This window comes from Phyllobates terribilis, unplaced genomic scaffold, assembly GCF_046119375.1.
Source record: "Phyllobates terribilis strain yellow unplaced genomic scaffold, ASM4611937v1 Scaffold_7__3_contigs__length_470593459, whole genome shotgun sequence".
Lineage (NCBI taxonomy): Eukaryota > Metazoa > Chordata > Amphibia > Anura > Dendrobatidae > Phyllobates > Phyllobates terribilis.
The window spans coordinates 143,307,251-143,334,845 of record NW_027362767.1 but is presented as its reverse complement, the minus strand read 5'-3'; the positions used below and the strand labels follow the sequence as shown (position 1 = coordinate 143,334,845).

The window sequence follows — 27,595 nt, the reverse complement described above, 5'->3', positions numbered from 1 at the left end:
TGTACAGGACGGAGACGTGCGAGTATAAGAGACGTGTACAGGAAGGAGACGTGTGAGTATAAGAGACGTGTACAGGACGGAGATGTGCGAGTATAAGAGACGTGTACAGGATGGAGACATGCGAGTATAAGAGACGTGTACAGGATGGAGACGTGTGAGTATAAGAGACGAGTACAGGATGGAGACGTGCGAGTATAAGAGACATGTACAGGACAGAGACGTGCGGGTATAAGAGACGTGTACAGGAGGGAGACGTGCGAGTATAAGAGACGTGTACAGGATGGAGATGTGCGAGTATAAGAGACGTGTACAGGACGGAGACGTGCGAGTATAAGAGACGTGTACAGGACAGAGACGTGCGAGTATAAGAGACGTGTACAGGATGGAGACGTGCGAGTATAAGGGACGTGTACAGAATGGAGACGTGCGGGTATAAGAGACGTGTACAGGACGGAGACGTGCGAGTATAAGAGACGTGTACAGGATGGAGACATGCGAGTATAAGAGACGTGTACAAGACGGAGACGTGCGAGTATAAGAGACGTGTACAGGATGGAGACGTGCGAGTATAAGAGACGTGTACAGGACGGAGACGTGCGAGTATAAGAGACGTGTACAGGATGGAGACGTGCGAGTATAAGACGTGTACAGGATGGAGACGTGCGAGTATAAGAGACGTGTACAGGATGGAGACGTGCGAGTATAAGAGACGTGTACAGGATGGAGACATGCGAGTATAAGACACGTGTACAGGATGGAGACGTGAGAGTATAAGAGACGTGTACAGGACGGAGACGTGCGAGCATAAGAGACGTGTACAGGATGGAGACGTGCGAGTATAAGAGACGTGTACAGGAGGGAGACGTGCGAGTATGAGAGACGTGTACAGGATGGAGACATGCGAGTATAAGACACGTGTACAGGATGGAGACGTGAGAGTATAAGAGACGTGTACAGGACGGAGACGTGCGAGTATAAGAGACGTGTACAGGATGGAGACGTGCGAGTATAAGGGACATGTACAGGACGGAGACGTGCGAGTATAAGGGACGTGTACAGGACGGAGACGTGAGAGTATAAGAGACGTGTACAGGACGGAGACTTGTGAGTACAAGAGACGTGTACAGGACGGAGACATGCGAGTATAAGAGACGTGTACAGGATGGAGACTTGTGAGTACAAGAGACGTGTACAGGACGGAGACATGCGAGTATAAGAGACGTGTACAGGACGGAGACATGCGAGTATAAGAGACGTGTACAGGACGGAGACATGCGAGTATAAGAGACGTGTACAGGACGGAGACGTGCGAGTATAAGGGACATGTACAGGACGGAGACGTGCGAGTATAAGGGACGTGTACAGGACGGAGATGTGCGAGTATAAGAGACGTGTACAGGACGGAGACGTGCGAGTATAAGAGACGTGTACAGGACGGAGATGTGCGAGTATAAGAGACGTGTACAGGACGGAGACGTGCGAGTATAAGAGACGTGTACAGGACAGAGACGTGCGAGTATAAGAGACGTGTACAGGACGGAGACGTGCGAGTATAAGAGTCGTGTACAGGACAGAGACGTGCGAGTATAAGAGACGTGTACAGGATGGAGACGTGCGGGTATAAGAGACGTGTACAGGACGGAGACGTGCGAGTATAAGAGACGTGTACAGGATGGAGACATGCGAGTATAAGAGACGTGTACAGGACGGAGACGTGCGAGTATAAGAGACGTGTACAGGATGGAGACGTGCGAGTGTAAGAGACGTGTACAGGACGGAGACGTGCGAGTATAAGAGACGTGTACACGATGGAGACGTGCGAGTATAAGAGACGTGTACAGGATGGAGACGTGCGAGTATAAGAGACGTGTACAGGAGTGAGACGTGCGAATATAAGAGACGTGTACAGGATGGAGACGTGCGAGTATAAGAGACGTGTACAGGAGGGAGACGTGCGAGTATAAGAGACGTGTACAGGATGGAGACTTGTGAGTATAAGAGACGTGTACAAGATGGAGACTTGTGAGTATAAGAGACGTGTACAGGATGGAGACGTGCGAGTATAAGAGACGTGTACAGGATGGAGACGTGCGAGTATAAGAGACGTGTACAGGATGGAGACGTGCGAGTATAAGAGACGTGTACAGGATGGAGACGTGTGAGTATAAGAGACGTGTACAGGATGGAGACATGCGAGTATAAGACACGTGTACAGGATGGAGACGTGAGAGTATAAGAGACGTGTACAGGACGGAGACGTGCGAGTATAAGAGACGTGTACAGGATGGAGACGTGCGAGTATAAGAGACGTGTACAGGAGGGAGACGTGCGAGTATGAGAGACGTGTACAGGATGGAGACGTGAGAGTATAAGAGACGTGTACAGGACGGAGACGTGCGAGTATAAGAGACGTGTACAGGATGGAGACGTGCGAGTATAAGAGACGTGTACAGGAGGGAGACGTGCGAGTATAAGACACGTGTACAGGATGGAGACGTGAGAGTATAAGAGACGAGTACAGGACGGAGACGTGCGAGTATAAGAGACGTGTACAGGATGGAGACGTGCGAGTATAAGAGACGTGTACAGGAGGGAGACCTGCGAGTATAAGAGACGTGTACAGGATGGAGACGTGCGAGTATAAGAGACGTGTACAGGATGGAGACGTGCGAGTATAAGAGACGTGTACAGGATGGAGACGTGCGAGTATAAGAGACGTGTATAGGACGGAGACGTGCGAGTATAAGAGACGTGTACAGGATGGAGACGTGCGGGTATAAGAGACGTGTACAGGACGGAGACGTGCGAGTATCAGAGACGTGTACAGGATGGAGACTTGTGAGTATAAGAGACGTGTATCAGAGACGTGTACAGGATGGAAACTTGTGAGTATAAGAGACGTGTACAGGATGGAGACTTGTGAGTATAAGAGACGTGTACAGGATGGAGACGTGCGAGTATAAGAGACGTGTACAGGATGGAGACGTGCGAGTATAAGAGACTTGTACAGGATGGAGACGTGCGAGTATAAGAGACGTGTACAGGACGGAGACATGCGAGTATAAGAGACGTGTACAGGATGGAGACATGCGAGTATAAGAGACGTGTACAGGATGGAGACGTGAGAGTATAAGAGACGTGTACAGGACGGAGACGTGCGAGTATAAGAGACGTGTACAGGATGGAGACGTGCGAGTATAAGAGACGTGTACAGGAGGGAGACGTGCGAGTATAAGAGACGTGTACAGGATGGAGACGTGCGAGTATAAGAGATGTGTACAAGATGGAGACTTGTGAGTACAAGAGACGTGTACAGGACGGAGACATGCGAGTATAAGAGACGTGTACAGGACGGAGACATGCGAGTATAAGAGACGTGTACAGGACGGAGACATGCGAGTATAAGAGACGTGTACAGGACGGAGACGTGCGAGTATAAGGGACATGTACAGGACGGAGACGTGCGAGTATAAGAGACGTGTACAGGATGGAGACGTGCGAGTATAAGAGACGTGTACAGGACGGAGAAGTGCGAGTATAAGAGACGTGTACAGGACAGAGATATGCGAGTATAAGAGACGTGTACAGGACGGAGACGTGCGAGTATAAGAGACGTGTACAGGATGGAGACGTGCGAGTATAAGAGACGTGTACAGGACGGAGACGTGCGAGTATAAGAGACGTGTACAGGACAGAGACGTGCGAGTATAAAAGACGTGTACAGGACGGAGACGTGCGAGTATAAGAGACGTGTACAGGACAGAGATGTGCGAGTATAAGAGACGTGTACAGGACGGAGACGTGCGAGTATAAGAGACTTGTACAGGATGGAGACGTGCGAGTATAAGAGACGTGTACAGGACGGAGACATGCGAATATAAGAGACGTGTACAGGACGGAGACGTGCGAGTATAAGAGACGTGTACAGAATGGAGACGTGCGAGTATAAGAGACGTGTACAGGACGGAGACGTGCGAGTATAAGAGACGTGTACAGGATGGAGACGTGCGAGTATAAGAGACGTGTACAGGATGGAGACGTGCGAGTATAAGAGACGTGTACAGGATGGAGACGTGCGAGTATAAGAGACGTGTACAGGAGTGAGACGTGCGAATATAAGAGACGTGTACAGGATGGAGACGTGCGAGTATAAGAGACGTGTACAGGAGGGAGACGTGCGAGTATAAGAGACGTGTACAGGATGGAGACTTGTGAGTATAAGAGACGTGTACAAGATGGAGACTTGTGAGTATAAGAGACGTGTACAGGATGGAGACGTGCGAGTATAAGAGACGTGTACAGGATGGAGACGTGCGAGTATAAGAGACGTGTACAGGATGGAGACGTGCGAGTATAAGAGACGTGTACAGGATGGAGACGTGCGAGTATAAGACACGTGTACAGGATGGAGACGTGAGAGTATAAGAGACTTGTACAGGACGGAGACGTGCGAGTATAAGAGACGTGTACAGGATGGAGACGTGCGAGTATAAGAGACGTGTACAGGAGGGAGACATGCGAGTATAAGAGACGTGTACAGGACGGAGACATGCGAGTATAAGAGACGTGTACAGGATGCAGACTTGTGAGTACAAGAGACGTGTACAGGACGGAGACATGCGAGTATAAGAGACGTGTACAGGACGGAGACGTGCGAGTATAAGAGACGTGTACAGGATGGAGACGTGCGAGTATAAGAGACGTGTACAGGAAGGAGACGTGCGAGTATAAGAGACGTGTACAGGACGGAGACGTGCGAGTATAAGAGACGTGTACAGGACGGAGAAGTGCGAGTATAAGAGACGTGTACAGGATGGAGACGTGCGAGTATAAGAGACGTGTACAGGACGGAGATGTGCGAGTATAAGAGACGTGTACAGGACGGAGACATGTGAGTATAAGAGACGTGTACAGGACGGAGACGTGCGAGTATAAGGGACGTGTACAGGACGGAGACGTGCGAGTATAAGAGACGTGTATAGGACGGAGACGTGCGAGTATAAGAGACGTGTACAGGAAGGAGACGTGTGAGTATAAGAGACGTGTACAGGACGGAGATGTGCGAGTATAAGAGACGTGTACAGGATGGAGACGTGCGAGTATAAGAGACGTGTACAGGATGGAGACGTGCGAGTATAAGAGACGTGTACAGGATGGAGACGTGCGAGTATAAGAGACGTGTACAGGAGTGAGACGTGCGAATATAAGAGACGTGTACAGGATGGAGACGTGCGAGTATAAGAGACGTGTACAGGAGGGAGACGTGCGAGTATAAGAGACGTGTACAGGATGGAGACTTGTGAGTATAAGAGACGTGTACAAGATGGAGACTTGTGAGTATAAGAGACGTGTACAGGATGGAGACGTGCGAGTATAAGAGACGTGTACAGGATGGAGACGTGCGAGTATAAGAGACGTGTACAGGATGGAGACGTGCGAGTATAAGAGACGTGTACAGGATGGAGACGTGCGAGTATAAGACACGTGTACAGGATGGAGACGTGAGAGTATAAGAGACTTGTACAGGACGGAGACGTGCGAGTATAAGAGACGTGTACAGGATGGAGACGTGCGAGTATAAGAGACGTGTACAGGAGGGAGACATGCGAGTATAAGAGACGTGTACAGGACGGAGACATGCGGGTATAAGAGACGTGTACAGGATGGAGACTTGTGAGTACAAGAGACGTGTACAGGACGGAGACATGCGAGTATAAGAGACGTGTACAGGACGGAGACGTGCGAGTATAAGAGACGTGTACAGGATGGAGACGTGCGAGTATAAGAGACGTGTACAGGATGGAGACGTGCGAGTATAAGAGACGTGTACAGGACGGAGACGTGCGAGTATAAGAGACGTGTACAGGACGGAGAAGTGCGAGTATAAGAGACGTGTACAGGATGGAGACGTGCGAGTATAAGAGACGTGTACAGGACGGAGATGTGCGAGTATAAGAGACGTGTACAGGACGGAGACATGTGAGTATAAGAGACGTGTACAGGACGGAGACGTGCGAGTATAAGGGACGTGTACAGGACGGAGACGTGCGAGTATAAGAGACGTGTACAGGACGGAGACGTGCGAGTATAGGAGACGTGTACAGGAAGGAGACGTGTGAGTATAAGAGACGTGTACAGGACGGAGATGTGCGAGTATAAGAGACGTGTACAGGATGGAGACGTGCGAGTATAAGAGACGTGTACAGGATGGAGACGTGTGAGTATAAGAGACGAGTACAGGACGGAGACGTGCGAGTATAAGAGACATGTACAGGACAGAGACGTGCGGGTATAAGAGACGTGTACAGGAGGGAGACGTGCGAGTATAAGAGACGTGTACAGGATGGAGACGTGCGAGTATAAGAGACGTGTACAGGACGGAGACGTGCGAGTATAAGAGACGTGTACAGGACGGAGACGTGCGAGTATAAGAGACGTGTACAGGATGGAGACGTGCGAGTATAAGAGACGTGTACAGGATGGAGACGTGCGGGTATAAGAGACGTGTACAGGACGGAGACGTGCGAGTATAAGAGACGTGTACAGGATGGAGACATGCGAGTATAAGAGACGTGTACAAGACGGAGACGTGCGAGTATAAGAGACGTGTACAGGATGGAGACGTGCGAGTGTAAGAGACGTGTACAGGATGGAGACGTGCGAGTATAAGAGACGTGTACAGGACGGAGACGTGCGAGTATAAGAGACGTGTACAGGATGGAGACGTGCGAGTATAAGACGTGTACAGGATGGAGACGTGCGAGTATAAGAGACGTGTACAGGATGGAGACGTGCGAGTATAAGAGATGTGTACAGGATGGAGACATGCGAGTATAAGACACGTGTACAGGATGGAGACGTGAGAGTATAAGAGACGTGTACAGGATGGAGACTTGTGAGTATAAGAGACGTGTATCAGAGACGTGTACAGGATGGAGACTTGTGAGTATAAGAGACGTGTACAGGATGGAGACTTGTGAGTATAAGAGACGTGTACAGGATGGAGACGTGCGAGTATAAGAGACGTGTACTGGATGGAGACGTGCGAGTATAAGAGACTTGTACAGGATGGAGACGTGCGAGTATAAGAGACGTGTACAGGACGGAGACATGCGAGTATAAGAGACGTGTACAGGATGGAGACATGCGAGTATAAGAGACGTGTACAGGATGGAGACGTGAGAGTATAAGAGACATGTACAGGACGGAGACGTGCGAGTATAAGAGACGTGTACAGGATGGAGACGTGCGAGTATAAGAGACGTGTACAGGAGGGAGACGTGCGAGTATAAGAGACGTGTACAGGATGGAGACGTGCGAGTATAAGAGATGTGTACAAGATGGAGACTTGTGAGTACAAGAGACGTGTACAGGACGGAGACATGCGAATATAAGAGACGTGTACAGGACGGAGACATGCGAGTATAAGAGACGTGTACAGGACGGAGACATGCGAGTATAAGAGACGTGTACAGGACGGAGACGTGCGAGTATAAGGGACATGTACAGGACGGAGACGTGCGAGTATAAGAGACGTGTACAGGATGGAGACGTGCGAGTATAAGAGACGTGTACAGGACGGAGAAGTGCGAGTATAAGAGACGTGTACAGGACAGAGATGTGCGAGTATAAGAGACGTGTACAGGACGGAGACGTGCGAGTATAAGAGACGTGTACAGGATGGAGACGTGCGAGTATAAGAGACGTGTACAGGACGGAGACGTGCGAGTATAAGAGACGTGTACAGGACAGAGACGTGCGAGTATAAAAGACGTGTACAGGACGGAGACGTGCGAGTATAAGAGACGTGTACAGGACAGAGATGTGCGAGTATAAGAGACGTGTACAGGATGGAGACGTGCGAGTATAAGAGACGTGTACAGGACGGAGACGTGCGAGTATAAGAGACGTGTACAGGATGGAGACGTGCGAGTATAAGAGACGTGTACAGGACAGAGACGTGCGAGTATAAGAGACGTGTACAGGACGGAGACTTGTGAGTATAAGAGACGTGTACAGGACGGAGACGTGCGGGTATAAGAGACGTGTACAGGACGGAGACGTGCGAGTATAAGAGACGTGTACAGGATGGAGACGTGCGAGTATAAGAGACGTGTACAGGATGGAGACGTGTGAGTATAAGAGACGTTTACAGGACGGAGACGTGCGAGTATAAGAGACGTGTACAGGACAGAGACGTGTGAGTATAAGAGACGTTTACAGGACGGAGACGTGTGAGTATAAGAGACGTGTACAGGATGGAGACATGCGAGTATAAGAGACGTGTACAGGACAGAGTCGTGCGAGTATAAGAGACGTGTACAGGACGGAGACTTGTGAGTATAAGAGACGTGTACAAGATGGATCAAAAAGGAATAGTCGGCACTCCGTATAGCTAGAGTGGTGCACGTGGAAAACAATGTCTGTAGGAAAAGAAAATCCCGGCACTCACGTGTTGATAATCAGTTGATTTATTCCACAACTCACACAAGACGTTTCAGCCTGTCCAAGGCTTTTTTCTTGTGTACAAGATGGAGACTTGAGAGTATAAGAGACATGTACAGGATGGAGATGTTCAGGAACAAGAAATGTGCGGGGACATAACATGTGTACGGGATGGAGATCTGCAGGGACAAGAGACGTGTATGGAATGGAGACGTGTGGGGAAGGACACGTGCAGGAAAGGAAGATGTGTACGGGACGGAGACCTGTGGGAAGAAGAGACGTGTATGAGATGGAGATGTTCGGGGAAAAGAGACTTGTACGTGACAGAGACGTGTGGGGAGAAGAGACGTGTACGAGATGGAGATGTGCGGGGACAAGACACATATGAGACGGAGATGTGAGAGTATAAGAGACGTGTAGAGGACTGACACGTGCTGATGCAAGAGACGTGCACAGGACAGAGACGTACGGGGACAAGAGATGTGCATAGAACGGAGACGTGCGGAGAAAGGAGACATGTGTGGGACTGAGCCCTGCAAGGAGAAGAGACGTGTACGGGATGGAGACGTTCAGGGAGTAGAGCTGTGTACAGAACAGAGACGTACGGGGACAAGAGACATTTACTCTTCCTTTTAACTCCATTGACAGCTATGGTCAGCGCAGGATTACTTGGGCATCGACTCAGACCTGCAGCTGCTAGGCAGGTTAGCAAGAGTTAAATCTTTGCTGGGCTTTGATTGTTAATCCCCTTTAGGCCACAGCTCCACTATAAGTATTTTGTCAGTATATTTTCTCAGGAGTGGTAGCCAAAATCAGGAGTGGGTGATAAATGCAGAATTGATGCATTTGTTTCTATTATACCTTTTCTCTGATTGTTCATCAACCGGTTTTGGCTCCCACTCCTGAGAAAAAAATAATGACCGAATACTGACCAAATGCTGATAGTGGGGCTGTGGCCTTAGTCACATGCTGTGGGAGAACTAGTCATGTCTGCACTCCTTCTATATATGCTGACTTTGCTATGCAGGTAATGCCAGCTATAGTTAGTCTATCCTGGTCTGGAGAGGTGGACACATCCTGGTTTACTGGTGGTTATTCCAAAGTTATGGCTAGTGGTGTTTGGTGAAGCCTTTCCTTTTCACTTGGTGTGTTTTTGTTACTTATGTGCTTTACACTTTTGTTCCTTAGTTTTTTTCCCTGTGAGAGTGCTGTGTGACTGTGCTTCTGTTTTGCCCTGTCTGGTTTGTTTGTGTTTTCCCCATACACTTAACAGATTAATGCTACTCAGGAGCATAGTGAGGATTGAGACCAGGTGTCCCCACCTTTTGGGGTAATCCTGGGGACAGGAATAGCTAGGGACCCCTAACCTGAGGGACAGTATAGGTTCCCATTTGCTATCCCACAGTCACACCGTGACAGACATGCGGGGAATGGAGATGTGTACAGGACAGAGACGTTAGAGGAGAAGAGACAAGTATGAGATTGAGATGTGTGGGGATAAGAGATGTGTATGGGATAGAGACGTGCAGGGACAAGTTATTTATGGATTTAATTGTATTTTTTGTCCTGCACCATTTTTTTGTTTATGAGACAAAATGCAGACTATAAAACACAGGGGGTGCTATTAGTACAGGAAACCAGGGTGAGATCCTCCACACTGTGACTCACAGTTTATTGCATATACTACAATTACATCTTTCTGCTAAGAGAAATTATAAGAATAGAAAGTACAATAGCTAATGTAACTTCTATACAAAAAAGGGAATATATACCAAAAATATAAGCTTTATTAGCAATTGATACACAGGACAAATAAAAAAACTAAAAAAAGTCACATTGTGGAAGAGGAAATTTATACTTAAGTGCCACAAAAAAAGAATCTATATGGTCGATAGGGCCAATTGTCAGTAATAATGTTAAATACGGTAGGCATCTATAACAACATGGCCTAGAGATCAGTAGAGTACTGAGAAAAGAAATGGACGGTGGTACATGGTACGTAGGGTTATATGGAGTTGGCACCAGTCTCACCAAAGTTATTGGTTCAGAAGGCCAACCCCATGCAATGGAGAATTATTGATCAGTTTTGAATGATCAATGTTCAGGTGAAGATCCCAGAACTACTCTAAACCCCCTAGTAATGGAGGCAATTTATTCCTGTGTAACCAAGCCCTTTTTTTCCAATCCGACACGCATCATGTGACATGCAGATGTAGTGCTGTTGCTTCAAAAGCATCCAGCACTATTAGAAGTAACACAAGCACAGGATACAGGAAGTGTTGTGCTCCAGAAGCATCCAGCAACTAGAGGGGTTAACACAGTCACAGGAGACAGGGAGTATTTTAGCAGAGCCCCAGGGGGATTGTGGGGAAGTTGTTTACTGTCTGGCTAGAGCAGAAGAGAAAGGTGGTGTCTGCATCTCACAGAAGGCAAGGGAATAGAATTCAGGTCAGGGGGGAAGCTAAACACAGGTCAGACAGACTCCCTGAGTTAACAGTGTGGAGTATTATTGGACAGAAAGAAAAGGACTGGAAGGAATCCTGTCATACGGATCATCTCCCTCATCAATCCCTCCCCCTTCCATCTCCATGCTGGATAAAGAATGCTGTGTACTATTGAGTCCTTGTGAAGGAAAAGCCTGTGGTTGTGTATGCATTAAAACTGTGATGTGCTGTGCTACTGCATAGACTGTATACTACTGTGCTGCTAAGGAGATTGTACTTTTGTTACTGGAGTCTGTTGCTCAAAGAGACACTTAAATTGCACTGCCCATGCCTCATTAAATGCTACTGTTCTACCGTTTCTGAGGACTCTTGTCAAATGTGTCTGGTCAGCAATTGAATCTATTGTGTGCCTGAGAGAAGCTGCAGCCTATGGTCGCCCTGAGTAACGGTTCCCCCAGGATTCCAAAGAACCTATTCCAACAAATTCATGTACAGTGGGGAAAAAAAGTATTTAGTCAGCCACCAATTGTGGAAGTTCTCCCACTTAAAAAGATGAGAGAGGCCTGTAATTGACATCATAGGTAGACCTCAACTATGAGAGACAAAATGAGAAAACAAATCCTGAAAATCGTTTGACCTCTGTCATTGCCAGCAAAATATATATAACAAACTATTGAGATGAAGTTTTGTAATTGACCAAATACTTATTTTCCATCAAAATGTGAAAAAAAATTCTTTCCAAATCAGACAATGTGATTTTCAGGATTTGTTTTCTCATTTTGTCTCTCATAGTTGAGGTCAAATGATGTCAATTACAGGCCTCTCTCATCTTTTTAAGTGGGAGAACTTGTACAATTGGTGGCTGACTAAATACTTTCTTCCTCACTGTAACTAGTCTCACCCCTATCTGAAATTAGGCAGCATACGTGTAACATTGGTAGCCCGTACGGGGAATCCTGAGCAGGAATTAGCGTGTAGAGAGAGAAGAGGAAAAGTGTCTGGAAAAACACTGCAGCGCAGCACCTCAATTCAACTTTGCTACACCAGTCAAAGGGGACCAGCCCTAAAGAAAACTCACTAGCTGCAATGGATGTGGAAATACAAATGGACAGAATTAGTGAGCTGATCCTTCAGTTAACCTGTGAAGAACTGAGAACAGTAGCAGAACATATAAAGATGTCAGAAAAACAGATTTCTAAAGCACACAACCGCAGGCAACTGTTAGCTGCCATTAATGCAAAAATGGATGAGCTGGGGAGAAAGAAGCTGAAGATGTCATGGGGACATTACTCCAGGAGCTAACACAGTTTCTAACCAGGTTGAAGTTGGAGGATGGAGGGGCGGCACCAATTACCAAAAGCGGGAATCTCCGTCCGCAGACAGAACTACAGGAATTGAAAGAACAATTCAAACCCTAACAAGAGCCCTGCAGGAATCGACCAAAACCTCTGAGCGGGTGATAGACACAGAGAGAACCTTCAACCTGCTCGGGTAAGATAAATCAGGAAGACAGTCCTCTCTAACACCACAAATCACCATAAGGAAAGAATTCAAGATCCTGGGATAGATTGGAGAGTGTGAACAGAAAGAGAAACTGTCTTATATGAACTTGTTGCACCAGATCGATGCAGGCTTACAGAAAGGCTACCAACCAGATGAGGTCGTTGAGGGGGCTTTGAAAGTGATCAGCCCAGGACTGAATCTCCATAGTATGCTAGAAATGAAGAGTCAATTGACCTTGCAACAGCTGAAGATGATTTTAAAAGGGCACTATAAAGAAGAGAGTACTTCAGAATTGCTCCACCGACTCATTAACCTCTCACAGAAAAATAATGAATCACCCCAAAGTTTCTTGTTCAGAGCAATTGAACTGAAGGAGACTGTTGTTTGCATCCAGAGATGTAGAAGTGGAAGAGAAATTTGATGCTGGACTAGTCCAGAAGAAGTTCTTAAGATCATTGGGAACGGGGTTAATCAGCAAAGACATTAAGTTGCAGCTGAAACAGTACCTAGAAGATCCTGGCATTCTGGACGAAGTCCTAATTGAAAAAATGAATAAGGCAACTAGTTTGGAGTCAGAGAGTGAACAGAAGTGAAAGAAAGGCTCTGCTCCTAAAATCACCAAAATGAGTCAGTTGAAGTTGGAAACCCCCAGTGGCTAGTCTGAAGATCATCATGGAGACCCTCCAGTGCCACCTCCGAGAGGGAACTTTAAATCACCAAAAAAAGGGAGGACCGCCAGCGCTGACTGAAAGGAAGTAATAGGAGAACTGCGAGCCAAGTTAATTGAGGTGAAAAAGTTGATTCGTTCCAGGCCAGGACCTATATCCCTCAGACCCAGGAGTGGGTTCCACAATAGAAGATCTCGGCTTGTGAAATGTGCCGTTCATCAAATCAGAATACGGTGTGTGTCCACTATCTAAGATGTGGTGAGGAAGGACATTATGCCAAGGAATGCCTATGGTCACTGTCGTCTGGGTTAAAAGACAGGAGGTTGCCAGTGCAGGGCGACTGGTAACCGCGACACGGAGGAGGCCCCAGAAGCAAATCCAGATCTCACCAAACCCCAGAACGGCACATGAGATAAAACGGCTGTGTCAGTACTATGTTTCCGTCTACAACAGCTGCAAGAGAGACAAAGGCATCAGTTACTTAATGCCCAGTACGGAGGTCAAACGATGTGCTCCTGGGAGGAGGATTCCTCGGTCAGTAAAGATAGCCTCATCAGCCTAATCGGTGAAAGGTGCTTTATACAGTGCCAGCTAGATGGACTCCTGGTAAAAGCACTGTGGGACACAGGAGCCCAAGCAAGCCTTTTAAATGAGGAATGGAGAAGGCGCTACCTGCCACATACCTGCCTTCGGTCGCTAAAAGAACTCTTAGGACCAGTGGAAGTCCACGGCAAAGCTGTCAACCAGACCGAAATCCCTTTCATAGGCTGGGTGGAAGTGACTTTCCAACTGAGGGCCACGAAGAACGGCAACACGATTGAGCTTTTGCTACCTTTTCTCGTGACCAGTGATCAGAACGTGGCAGAGGATCCTATCCTGGGTTATAATGTAATCAGTGAGGTCATCACGAAACACAAGTCAGGGACGCTGGTGGTGGATGCAATTGCCACATCACTTGCCATACCCAATGCCGTAGCAGAAAATGTGATTCACAGAGTAAAGAAAGCACAGAATACAATGGACCTAAAATAAGTCAATGTAGGCTGGCGCCCAACCATCATCCCTGCAAACCAAATGGTGGGGGTGAGGTGTGGATTCCAGATAGAACCGGGAAGAAAAGTCCAGAAAAGACTGTTCATGCCAAAAGACTCCTCAGAACTTCCGGAAGGCCTAGTTCAAGGTGAGACTGTGCTTACGATTCCTACTGGTGGGTTTGCTCGAGTGACAGTACCTGTAATGAATACTATGAAACACAAAATTAGACTGGATCCAAAGACTGTGTTAGGTCACATCGAAACCGATAAAACGGTATATCCAGCCAGTGTGAGACCCGCTCAGGGGTCTACCGTGAATTCAGTCTCCCCATCGAGGAATAGGAGTTGCCCAGGGGAGGAAATTGCATGACCCACCTCAAGGTCCTGGGATCCCCCAGTACCCCTGGAACACTTGTATGCTGAAGATATAGTGATAGCAGAACAGATGCTGAGAGAAGAGTGCCATGCATTCTCTAAAGATGACTCTCATGTAGGCTGTATCCCGTAATTGCAATTGAAAATCAATTTGAAAGACACTACCCCAGTAGCCAGAAGTTACATGTCTGTGCCGAAACCATTACACCGTGAAGTGCAAGATCTAATCAACAGAGGTTGGGTCCAAAAGTTGAAGTCGTCTTATTCCTCTCCTATTGTTTGTGTTAGCAAGAAGGATGGTACGTTGAGACTCTGCTGTGATTACCGGTAACTAAACTGAAATTCAGTACCTGATTGGCACCCCGATTCCAAAGTTCCAAGATATGCTGGATAGCCTATCAGGAAGTACCTGGTTCTCTATCCTCGATCAGTGTAAAGCATACCATCAGAGGTTTGTTGAAGAGTCCAGTAGACCCTTGACAGCACCATGGGAGTTATATGAGTGGATCCGCATACCGTTTGGCCTCAGTTCAGCTCCAGCAGAATTTCAGAGGAGCATGGAGACCTGTTTGGAAGGATTGAGGGACTTTATCTGCCAGCCGTACTTGGATGATAACGTGGTACACAGCAAAACCTTCCGGGAGCATGTTGAACACGTGAGGACCATATTACAGCGGTATCAACAACACGGAGTTAAGTTGACCCCAAAGAAGTGTGAACTTTTCAAAAGGCAAGTCCGATTTCTAGGGAAAATTGTGTCCAGAGAAGGATATACCACGGACCCAGCAGAAATCGCTCCAGTACTGGCCTTAAAAGACAAGCGGCCCTCTAATGTCGGGGAGTTGAGGCAGATCTTTGGATTCCTCTCCTACTATCGTACTTATGTTCGGAACTTCTCCAGGATAGCCCCCCGCTATACCTCCTCTTGGGGGGGGACAACAGAGTCAACAACACCCACGGAGAAAAAGAAGGACGCGGGTAGGACCGGGCTTAAAAGAAACAAAGCCGTTTCATCCCAACAGCCCATTCTGTGCACAGCAGACACTAGAAGGTATTGGAAGAACTAGTAGACTACCTGATAAAACCACCCATCCTGGGATATCCTGATTTAAACTTACCATTTGTTCTTCATTGTGATGCTTCTCAAGTTGGACTGGGAGCTGCCCTGTATCAGCATCAAGATGGAAAATTGAGAACTATCGGTTACGGTTCTAGAACGTTGACAGACGGCGAGAAGAATTACCACCTACAGTACAGACCAAAAGTTTGGACACATTTTAAGATTTTTCTGTATTTTCATGACTATGGAAATTGTTCATTCACACTGAAGGCATCAAAACTATGAATTAACACATGTGGAATTATATACGTAACAAAAAAGTGTGAAACAACTGAAAATATGTCTTATATTCTAGGTTCTTCAAAGTAGCCACCTTTTGCTTTGATGACTGCTTTGCACACTCTTGGCATTCTCTTGATGAGCTTCAAGAGGTAGTCACCGGAAATGGTCTTCCAACAATCTTGAAGGAGTTCCCAGAGATGCTTAGCACTTGTTGGCCCTTTTGCCTTCACTCTGCGGTCCAGCTCACCCCAAACCATCTCGATTGGGTTCAGGTCTGGTGACTGTGGAGGCCAGGTCATCTGGCGTAGCACCCCATCACTCTCCTTCTTTGTCAAATAGCCCTTACACAGTCTGGAGGTGTGTTCGGGGTCATTGTCCTGTTGAAAAATAAATGGTGGTCCAACTAAATGCAAACCGGATGGAATAGCATGCCACTGCAAGATGCTGTGGTAGCCATGCTGGTTCAGTATGGCTTCAATTTTGAATAAAGCCCCAACAGTGTCACCAGCAAAGCACCCCAACATCATCACACCTCCTCCTCCATGCTTCACGGTGGGAACCAGGCATATAGAGTCCATCTGTTCACCTTTTCTGCGTCGCACAAAGACATGGTGGTTGGAACCAAAGATCTCAAATTTGGACTCTTCAGACCAAAGCACAGATTTCCACTAGTCTAAAGTCCATTCCTTGTGTTCTTTAGCCCAAACAAGTCTCTTCTGCTTGTTGCCTGTCCTTAGCAGTGGTTTCCTAGCAGCTATTTTACCATGAAGGCCTGCTGCACAAAGTCTCCTCTTAACAGTTGTTGAAGAGATGTGTTTGCGGCTAGAACTCTGTGTGGCATTGACCTGGTGTCTAATCTGAGCTGCTGTTAACCTGCTGGTGACTCGGATAAACTTAGCCTCAGAAGCAGAGGTGACTCTTGGTCTTCCTTTCCTGGGGCGGTCCTCATGTGAGCCAGTTTCTTTGTAGCGCTTGTGGTTTTTGCAACTGCACTTGGGGACACTTTCAACGTTTTCCCAATTTTTTGGACTGACTGACCTTCATTTCTTAAATGATGGCCACTCGTTTTTCTTCACTTAGCTGCTTTTTTCTTGCCATTATACAAATTCTAACAGTCTATTCAGTAGGACTATCAGCTGTGTATCCACCAGACTTCTGCACAACACAACTGATGGTCCCAACCCCATTTATAAGGCAAGAAATCCCACTTATTAAACCTGACAGGGCACACCTGTGAAGTGAAAACCATTTCCGGTGACTACCTCTTGAAGCTCATCAAGAGAATGCCAAGAGTGCGCAAAGCAGTCATCAAAGCAAAAGGTGGCTACTTTGAAGAACCTAGAATATAAGACATATTTTCAGTTGTTTAACACTGTTTTGTTAAGTATATAATTCCACATGTGTTATTTCATAGTTTTGATGCCTTCAGTGTGAATGTACAATTTCCATAGTCATGAAAATACAGAAAAATCTTAAAATTAGAAGGTGTGTCCAAACTTTTGGTCTGTACTGTACATTCTGGAAAATTGGAGTTCCTGGCATTGAAATAGGCTATCTGTGAACGATTTAGAGATTATCTCTACTACAGCAAAGAGTTTGAGGTATACACTGACAACAACCCTTTGACCTATGTCCTCACTACAGCCAAACTGAATGCAATGGGTCAGAGATGGGTCGCTGAACTAGCTGACTTCAATTTCAGCATCAAGTACAGACCAGGAAAATGCAATGCGGATGCTGACGGATTGTCGAGAATGCCACTAGAGCCTGAGGAGTTCATGCAAGAATGCTTGGAGGAAGTCAGTCTGGAAGCAATTGAGAGCACTACCCAAGCAGTGCAAGCTTATCAAGAGGAAGACACACCATTGTGGTGTCCGTTGATGGTGGAAACCACCATAAAAGCGAGAGAACAAGATCACCCACTGTCCATTCAACAACTACCAAAAGGGAAAATCCGCAGAGCACAACGGGAAGATCAGATAATTGGTAGAATACTACTTTATGTGGACCAAAATCTGTTTCCAAGTAAACGGGAGAGAGATAATGAGTCGCCAGCAGTATCTGTTTTAGTTAAAGAATGGACGAAGCTCTACCTCAGTAAAGACGGTATCCTGTATCGTAAAGGAGGACAAAACCGGCAGTTGGTACTACCCAGAGTATTCCGTAAGTTGGTTTTCAAAGAACTCCATGAAAACATGGGACACCTGGGAGTGGAAAGTACAACCAACTTGGTCAGTGAACGTTTCTTCTGGCCGTACATGCAGAGAGATATTGAGAGGTACGTGACCAGGGAGTGTGGGTGTCTGAAACATAAACATCCCAACACATCAACCCATGCACCTATGGGCAACATCCAAACTACGTATCGTTTGAGATGGTCTCAATAGACTTTCTACATCTCTTATACGTGCAAGGATGGTTACGAATACATATTGGTAGTGATGGACCATTTTACTCGATTTGCCCAAGCATATACCACCACCAATGAAGCTGGTCGAATAGCGGCAGAGAAGATCTTCAATGATTTTGCTTTGAGGTTTGGGTTCCATACGAGATTACACCTTGACCAAGGAAGAGAATTTGAGAACCAGCTCTTTGCCAAGCTAGGAAAGTACTGTAGAATTCAGAGATCCCACACAACGCCCTATCACCCAGAGGGTAATGGACAAGTGGAACGTTTTAACCGGACATTATTGTCGATGTTGCGCACTTTAACAGCTGATGAGAAGAAAGACTGGAAGAGTTCTCTGACAAAAGTGGTACCTGCATATAACTGTACAAAGAGCAATGCAACGGGTTACTCACCCTTCTTCCTATTGTATGAATGATCGCCAAGACTGCCAATCAACATCATGTTCGATACTCCGGAGTCAGAGCTTACAGAACATATCCGGAGTATGTTCAGAAAAGGAAGGAACGGATGGCAGAGGCATACAACATATCGTCCAAAGTGGTTACGCAAGGACAGAACAAGTGTAAGGAGTACTATGACCGAAATTGTTATGGAGTTGGCACCGGGAAGCCGGGTGCTAGTCAAGAACGTAAGTGAGAAAGGTGGTCCAGGAAAACTTTGTTCGTACTGGGAAGACAAGGTGTATGTGGTCGTAAAGAGGAAAGCTGATGACAGTCCAGTGTATAAAATACGATTGGAAAGAGGGGGCAAGAAAACCAGAATAGTCCATCGGAATTTATTACTACCCTGTGATTATCTCCCACCACAACAAGACTTCCCAGAAGCAGACCGACATCGACCTAGATCGACTAAGGGACCACCACAGACTGAAGCTCCGGAGGTGGATAGTGACCTTCAAAGTTCTGATGAGGAAGAACACACCGTAGTATTTCTTGGACCGGCAAGGAGAGGGACGTACCATCCTCAAGAGAGTGAACTAAGTCCCGAGGCTCCAGAGTTTGTACCAAGGAGTATAGATGAAGTCCAATTCAGATCTGATGATCAAACACTTGTCACTGAAGAGACAGATCGACACTTAGAAAAAGCAGAATTACCAGACCAGGGGGAAACAGATAATTCAAGAGAAGTACAGGAACTTACAGAGGCAGTTCCAAGATCATCTGAGGAAGTACGAGAATTGAGTGCAGCAGAAGAAACTCCTGTAACCCAAGAACCCTTGGTATCTGAGGAACAACCCACCAGGAGGATGTCGACTCGAGAAGTGAGGAGGCCCGTGATGCTGACGTACGAGACACTTGGAGAACCGAGTCAAGTGCCAAGGACTGTCGACTGGAAACAGGTATCTCTGCCTGCGGACCAGGTAAGCCAACTTGAGTGGTATTCACCAGCGACAGGCAGCATGGACGATGTTGCCTACTGGAAAGACTTGTTTTCATGCTTTGATTTTCCTTAAAAGATTTTGTAGAAACAAAGGACTGTTAAAGCCTAGTGAGAGAGAGCTGGTTGAAGACGTACGAAAAGCTCCAGCTGAAGAGATCCTGATTGTTTTAATTCTGTTAATTGTTAATTTTTTACTGGAGTCCTACAAGAAAAAGGTCGTAAGAATAGGTTGTTATCAATGTTTATGAACGTTATACCAATTTGACAATACCAATCTGTATATGAAGTTATTCAACTTTCACCACTGTCTCAGAATTGGTCAGATTGAACAATTAAGATGAATGTCGAGGACGACATTCAAAAAGGAGGGAAAAGTATGACATGCAGATGTAGTGCTGTTGTTTCAAAAGCATCCAGCAACTAACTATTAGAAGTAACACAAGCACAGGAGACAGGAAGTGTTGTGCTCCAGAAGCATCCAGCTACTAGAGGGGTTAACACAGTCACAGGAGACTGGGAGTGTTTTAGCAGATCCCCAGGGGGATTGTGGGGAAGTTGTTTACTGTCTGGCTAGAGCTGAAGAGAAAGGTGGTGTACGATCTACATCTCACAGAAGGCAATGGAACATAATTCAGGTCAGGAGGGAAGCTAAACACAGGTCAGATAGACTCCCTGAGCTAACAGTGTGGAGTATTGTTGGGCAGAAAGATAAGGACTGGAAGGAATCATGTTATAGGGATCATCTCCCTCATCAATCCCTCCCCCTTCCATCTCCATGCTGGAAAAAGAATGCTGTGTACTATTGAGTCCTTGTGAAGGAAAAGCTTGTGGTTGTGTATGCATTAAAACTGTGCTGTACTGTGCTACTGGATAGACTGTTTACTACTGTGCTGCAAAGGAGATTGCACTGTTGTTACTGGAGCCTGTTGCTCAAAGAGACACTTAAATTGCACTGGCCGTGCCTCATTAAATGTTACTGTTCTATTGTTTATGAAGACTCTTGTCAAATGTGTCTGGTCAGCAATTCAATCTATCATGTGCCTGAGAGAAACTGCAGCCAATGGTCGCCCTAAGTAATAGTTCCCCCCAGGATTCCAACGAATTCATGTAACCGGTCTCTTCCCTATCTGAACATAGGCAGCGTACGTGTAACAATCACTTTATGTGAAAATAGCTCTGAAATCCATCTACATATCCCAGTGATTTTCAGAGGTTTCTTTTCACGACACATTGTACTGCAGTAATAAATTTAGGATATGTTTTCACATTTCTCATATTAGAAGTTTGTCAAAAATTTAGAAAAATTGCCATTGTTCATACTTATAATTTTTATACCTTTTAAACAGATATTTATCATTTTTTTGTGTGGTGTGGCTGACATTTACTTGCTTTACCTCCGCATCATTTGTAATGGCCACATATGGTCAGCATGGAGCGCAGCTGGAACAGTCAGTCAGGGCCATTTTAAAGCACCAGTCTGGCGTTTTTTTTTTATTTATTTCATAGCTGGAATGGTATCACTAGTGTATCTTCCCTGACCATGTTAAAATACTTACCAGCTTCCATCTTCAGCTGTTTCTAGTGCTGCTTCTGTCCCGTCCCACCATCTTGTGACCGCAGCTTCTGACTGACCGTAAGTCACAGCTGCTCAATGTAAGTCTATGAGAGTCTCGTCCACTTTGAGAAGTGACTTTTGGTTCGCCCAGCAAAAACACTGAAGTAATACGGCTAGTCACAACTAGCAGAACCGGACTGGAACAGTGGTAAGAACAGAAGAAGGCGGCTGGTAAGTATTTTATTACGGGTTGAAGAGACATTAGTGATACTGTAAACAGGTATGAGAATGAAGACTCAGTGGTAACTTAACTAACAGATATTTATTTAGTTAACACGGATATATATGGTGCCTTCAGCACAATTTCAAAGGTTAAAGCAAACAGTGGAATTACAGTAGATTATTATACAATAAGAATACAGCAATTCAGCCATACTGGGTATTAACATGATTCTATTCACGCACTACTGTTCTGTTGTTACAAGTGAACGACTATTATCGTCAGGGGATCTTGGAGCTAATACATTGACCAGACGTGGGTCACATTACTATTGGGCCCGTCACCGTTGTCACTCTCTCAGTGCCTGTGCAACAATTTGTATTGCGTAACGGGAGTCTATGATATCACGCAGTTAAGCCAAAAGTCCCTTATCAATCAGCCACTTTGCACACTCGTTGCGCTGGCCGCTGTAGTCCCCTGAAGCACGGCCCTAGTCCCTTTTGTACCATATGTCTACATTGGAAGTCACAGCTCACTCGAACGTCCCTCTTCTGCGGCCTATTCGTCTCCCTCTGCCCTGGCTCTGCGAACTCGGCTCGGGTCTCCCAGGTCTTGTCTCACGTATCCGGTTCTGGTCACTTGGCTATCGATCTGGTTACTCGGTTCTGGTCACTCGGTTACTCACTTGTATCTGGTTACTTGATTGTGGTCATTCTGATCTGGTTACTCGTAATGGCAGATATAAGCCAACTCTGCTGCACTGCACACAGGTCCAGGCGCCGACTCCTCCCCTTCTCTGCCCTCCTGGGCCTTTTATAATTAATAACTACACCACAGCTGTCACCTGACCTGGTGTCTCCTCCAAACTCTTCCCCTCAGGAACCATGTAATTCGTCTCTACAGTTCCTGCTGATGAAGTTCTCGATACTTTCTTTTATCCTATAACATTTGACCAGCAGATGGTGATCCCTGCTTGCCGAAACTCTATTAGACCTCAAACTGTGGAAATCTCTAATTTGTTCACCTACTTACAATACTACTCCTGCGGTGAAATAAAAAAAACGCCAGAGTGGTGCTTTACAGTTGAGAATAAGTAATGTCCCAAAGTTGTAGTGTATGTGCAATCAAGATGTAGCAGATCTGGCAGCTACTTCATTATGTTTACACTATGTTAATATTATCCTTTACAGATAATGTACATGAGTATTCAGTATATAGAAGTGGTTTATATATGCACATAGGGATGTACTTATTATATTCTGTTATCAGGAGGTTGTAAAGAGTTAACAAAGGAGCCTTGATTTCCATATGGAAGCAATCAAAAGTCACAAAATGACATAAACTAAAATTACAGCTCCTCACACAAAAAATTAGCCCTCACACAGCTTTGTTAATGAAAAAGTAAAATAGTTACAGCTCTTGCAATATGTCGACACATGGAAAAATTAAAAAGTTTTTTCAATTTCAGAAAACCCTTGTCTCCAGGTTCAGTTTGTTTTAGAAAAACAAAGAACTTTCCTCACCCTCCCTGGGTCCAGCACTGAGTCTCGGCCACTGATCCTGTCTCGGTTGTTTGCGGTGCTGTCATAATGTCGACAGCGCTGCAGACGTTTACTGAGCTCAGCAGCTCGTGCCGTCAACTCGTACGTACGAAGCTTTGTTTGCACGGCCGCACTTTACATATGTCCGACTGCATAAAACAAATATCTTTTGGATGAAGCCAGACTTTTTCGATCTATAGTGAACAAAAACATAAAAAAATCAGTGAGATCGAGCTAAAAAATGCAGAATAAATATAATCAAGTTAAAAAAGATAAAATATTAATCACCTCTAACAGATCATGAAATTGTTCAGTTTCTTGAGTAAAGTTTCTCGTAGTGAGAGCAGAGCCGTGTGATATGTAGAAATAAGACAGAAAATGAAAGTCAGATGTGGGAGCCACAGTCTGGAGAGGAGACCGTGGAGCCGCTGATGACCGGTGACACAAGATCCTCCATCAGCTTCATGTCTATTGTACATTACATGTGGTGCAATAATCACTGATTTACAACACGTCATAAAGCAAGGGCATTACTCAGGGATTCTGGATTTCTAGAACATGGATTTGGGGTCAGATGACAAATCAAACAGCTGCCTGAAGTCCTGACATCCACCACACACAAGAGGCGGCTTCTAGTGTTGACATTTATAGATTTTTACTAACAGCCGAGGCATTTTCTCTCCACATGTAGTCTAAAGATTTGATACTAACGCTGTGTGCACACCACATCTCATATTTATTATTACAGATTAGCTGGTAATGGTCTACGAGACACGTCCTGCTCCCAGTTGGCGTCTGTAATAAGGAGTATCCGGACTCTGAAGAAGCTTGACCTGTCTGATAACCGTCTGTTTGGTCCTCACTTCAGTGACTTCATGGAGGCTCTGTCGAGTCAAGACTGCAGGATAAAGGTATTACGGTGAGTATAAGAGACGTGTACAGGATGGAGACGTGCGAGTATAAGAGACGTGTACAGGATGGAGACGTGCGAGTATAAGAGACGTGTACAGGATGGAGACGTGCGAGTATAAGAGACGTGTACAGGATGGAGACGTGCGAGTATAAGAGACATGTACAGGACGGAGACGTGCGAGTATAAGAGACGTGTACAGGACGGAGACGTGCGAGTATAAGAGACGTGTACAGGATGGAGACGTGCGAGTATAAGAGACGTGTACAGGACGGAGACGTGTGAGTATAAGAGACGTGTACAGGATGGAGACGTGCGAGTATAAGAGACATGTACAGGACGGAGACGTGCGAGTATAAGAGACGTGTACAGGACGGAGACGTGCGAGTATAAGAGACGTGTACAGGACGGAGAAGTGCGGGTATAAGAGACGTGTACATAGAATCATAGAATCATAGAATGGTAGAGTTGGAAGGGACCTCCTGGGTCATCTGGTCCAACCCCCTGCTCAAAGCAGGATTCACTAGATCATCTCAGACAGATGTCTGTCCAGCCTCTGTTTGAAGACGTCCATTGAAGGGGAACTCACCACCTCTCGTGGCAGCCTGTTCCACTCATTAATCACCCTAACTGTCAAAAAGTTTTTTCTAATATCTAATCTGTGTCTCCTCCCATTTAGTTTCATCCCATTGCTTCTAGTCTTTCCTTGTGCAAATGAGAATAAAGATGATCCTTCTACAATGTGACAGCCCTTGACATATTTGTAGACAGCTATTAAGTCTCCTCTCAGTCTTCTTTTTTGCAAGCTAAACATTCCCAAATCCTGCAACCGTTCCTCATAGGACATGGTTTGCAGACCAGTCACCATTCTGGTCGCTCTTCTCTGAACTTGCTCCAGTTTGTCTATGTCTTTTTTAAAATGTGGTGCCCAAAACTGTACACAGTATTCCAGATGAGGTCTGACCAAAGAGGAGTAAAGACGGATAATGACTTCACGTGATCTAGACTGTATGCTTCTGTTAATACATCCCAGAATTGTATTTGCCTTTTTTGCTGCTGCATCACACTGTTGACTCATGTTCAGTCTATGATCTATTAGTATATCTAAGTCTTTTTCACATGTACTGTTGCTTAGCTCTATTCCTCCCATTCTGTATATGCTTTTTTCATTTTTATTGCCCAGATGTAGTACTTTGCATTTTTCCCTGTTAAAAACCATTCTGTTGGTTGCTGCCCACTGCTCCAGTTTATTTAGGTCTTTTTGAATCCTCTCTCTCTCTTCTCTAGTATTAGCTATCCCTCCTAGCTTTGTGTCATCAGCAAATTTAATCAGTTTACCCTCAATTCCTTCATCTAAATCATTGATAAAGATGTTGAACAATACAGGTCCCAGGACGGAGCCCTGTGGTACCCCACTTGAGACATTCATCCAGCTGGATGTGAAGCCATTTACAACCACCCTTTGAGTCCGATCACTAAGCCAGTTATGAATCCACCTAACAGTTGCCTGGTCCATTGCATACTTGGTCATTTTTTCAATAAGGATGGTGTGAGATACTTTGTCAAATGCTTTGCTGAAGTCAAGATATACTATATCTACAGCATTTCCCTGATCCACCCAGTCAGTGATTCTGTCATAGAAGGAAATTAAGTTAGTCTGACATGACTTGTTAGTTACAAACCCATGCTGACTCTGGTTAATCACTTCATTCTTATCCATGTACTTACATACATGTTGTTTAATAATTTGTTCAAAGATCTTTCCTGGTATAGAAGTCAGATTCACCGGCCTATAGTTCCCTGGGTCCACCTTCTTCCCCTTTTTGAAGATAGGAACAACATTTGCTCTTCTCCAGTCTTCTGGGACTTCTCCTGTTCTCCAAGAATTTTCAAAGATTATGGAGAGTGGTTCTAAAATTTCTTCTACGATCTCCTTCAGTACTCTGGGGTGTAATTCATCTGGACCTGGAGACTTGAACTCATTTATGTTAGCTAAATATTCCCTCACAATCTTTCTGTTTACAGATAACTTGGATTCCTCTATTCCTTTAAAAGGACAGTGAAGATCAGTTGATGTTACATTTTCTTTCTGAGAGAAAACAGATGCAAAATAGGAATTAAAAAGTTCGGCCTTCTCAACATCCTCTCTTACCATTTCTCCATTTTCATCCTGTAAAAATCCTATAGCATCTTTGACTTTTCTTTTACTTTTGACATACCCCCAAAATCCTTTTTTATTGCTTTTGACATCTCTTGCAAGCCTTAATTCATTGTCAGCTTTAGCTAACCTGATACGTGCCCTGCAGGATCTGCAGATTGCATTATAATCTTCTTTAGATATGCCTCCCTCTTTCCATTTAATAAACATTTCTTTCTTTCTTTTTAGCATGTGTTTAAGTTCTGTGTTCATCCATCCTGGTTTCCTTAAATGCTTCCCATTCTTCCTACTTTTCGGGATTGTTAACGATTGTGCTTTGAGAATCTCATTTTTAAAAATTTCCCATCCTTCCTGGACATTTTTGTCCTTAAGGACATCCAGCCATTGGATCCCTCCTATTCTCTTTCTGAGTCTCTTAAAATCTGCCTTTCTAAAATCTAACCTTGAAGTTTGAGTCTTCACATGTCTTCCTCCTCTAGTTATCCAAAATTCTATAATAGCATGATCGCTGCCTCCTAGGGTCCCAGCCACCTTTACCTCCTCAACCATTTCCTCCCTGTTTATAAGGATTAGATCCAAAGTAGCAGATCCCCTTGTTTTCTCCCCTACCTTTTGGAAGATAAAGTTGTCAGCAAGAGAGGATAAGAATTTGCTTGACCTGTTAGTTTTACTTGAGAGAGATTCCCAACAAATGTCTGGATAGTTGAAATCTCCCATGACCACTACGTCATATTTTTTGGAGAACTTGGTCATTTGATACATAAAGAGTTCATCCATATCTTCAGCTTGCCCAGGTGGCCTGTAGTAAATGCCTACAATGGTGTCCTTTCCGTTGTTCTCTCCTTGTATTCTTACCCAAACAGTTTCCACAGAACTCCCAGTCTCTGAAGCTTCAATCTCTGTGCAGATATACGCTTTTCTAACATACAATGCAACACCTCCTCCTCGTTTATCAAGTCTGTTTCTTGCAAATAAGTTGTATCCTTTTAGCCTTTTATTCCAATCATGTGTATCGTCCCACCAAGTTTCAGTGATTCCAATGACATCATATTCCTTTTCCTGCATTAGTAGTTCCAATTCTCCTTGTTTGTTGCCCATGCTTTGTGCATTTGTATAAAAACATTTTAGTTTGTGATTGGTTTCTCTTCCTCCCATATTTTTATTATTTAAATTGTTTTGTCTTTGTTCTTCTTTTCCACTTCCAGTAGCAGAGATCTCAATAGTATTTGTCAGCTGTATGGCTTTTTCTGGCCTTTTGCTTCCCTTCCCACATTGTTCTAGTTTAAAGCTCTTCTGATGAGTGTAGCAAGGCGACTTCCAAATACATGTTTTCCAGTCTTCGTAAGGTGCACCCCATCTCTAGCAAGTAGTCCATCGTATAGGTAATTCATTCCGTGATCCAGAAATCCAAATCCTTGTTGACGGCACCATCGACTTAGCCAGTTGTTCACCTGTAGAATCTTATTCCACCTCATTGTTCCATGGCCATCCACTGGGAGGATGGATGAGAAGACCACCTGCGCTCCCAATTCTTTCACTTTCTTGCCTAAGTCTTCAAAGTCACTGCAGATGGTATCCAGGTCCTTTCTTGCGGTGTCATTTGTCCC

General features: G+C 45.3%; 1 protein-coding gene across 6 annotated transcripts in view; it reads left to right on the top strand.

Annotated features, from left to right (window-relative positions):
- LOC141153994 (NACHT, LRR and PYD domains-containing protein 3-like) overlaps positions 1-27,595 on the top strand; it is a 250,139-nt gene that overhangs the window by 143,383 nt on the left and 79,161 nt on the right. For 4 of the 6 annotated variants that reach the window (XM_073639358.1, XM_073639355.1, XM_073639356.1 and 1 more), the window contains one exon: positions 23,669-23,839. The exons of the other annotated variants lie outside the window; for them this stretch is intronic. In XM_073639358.1, coding sequence (XP_073495459.1) covers positions 23,669-23,839 — 171 coding nt within the window. The remainder of the gene's footprint in view (positions 1-23,668; positions 23,840-27,595) is intronic. 6 annotated transcript variants of the gene reach the window in all.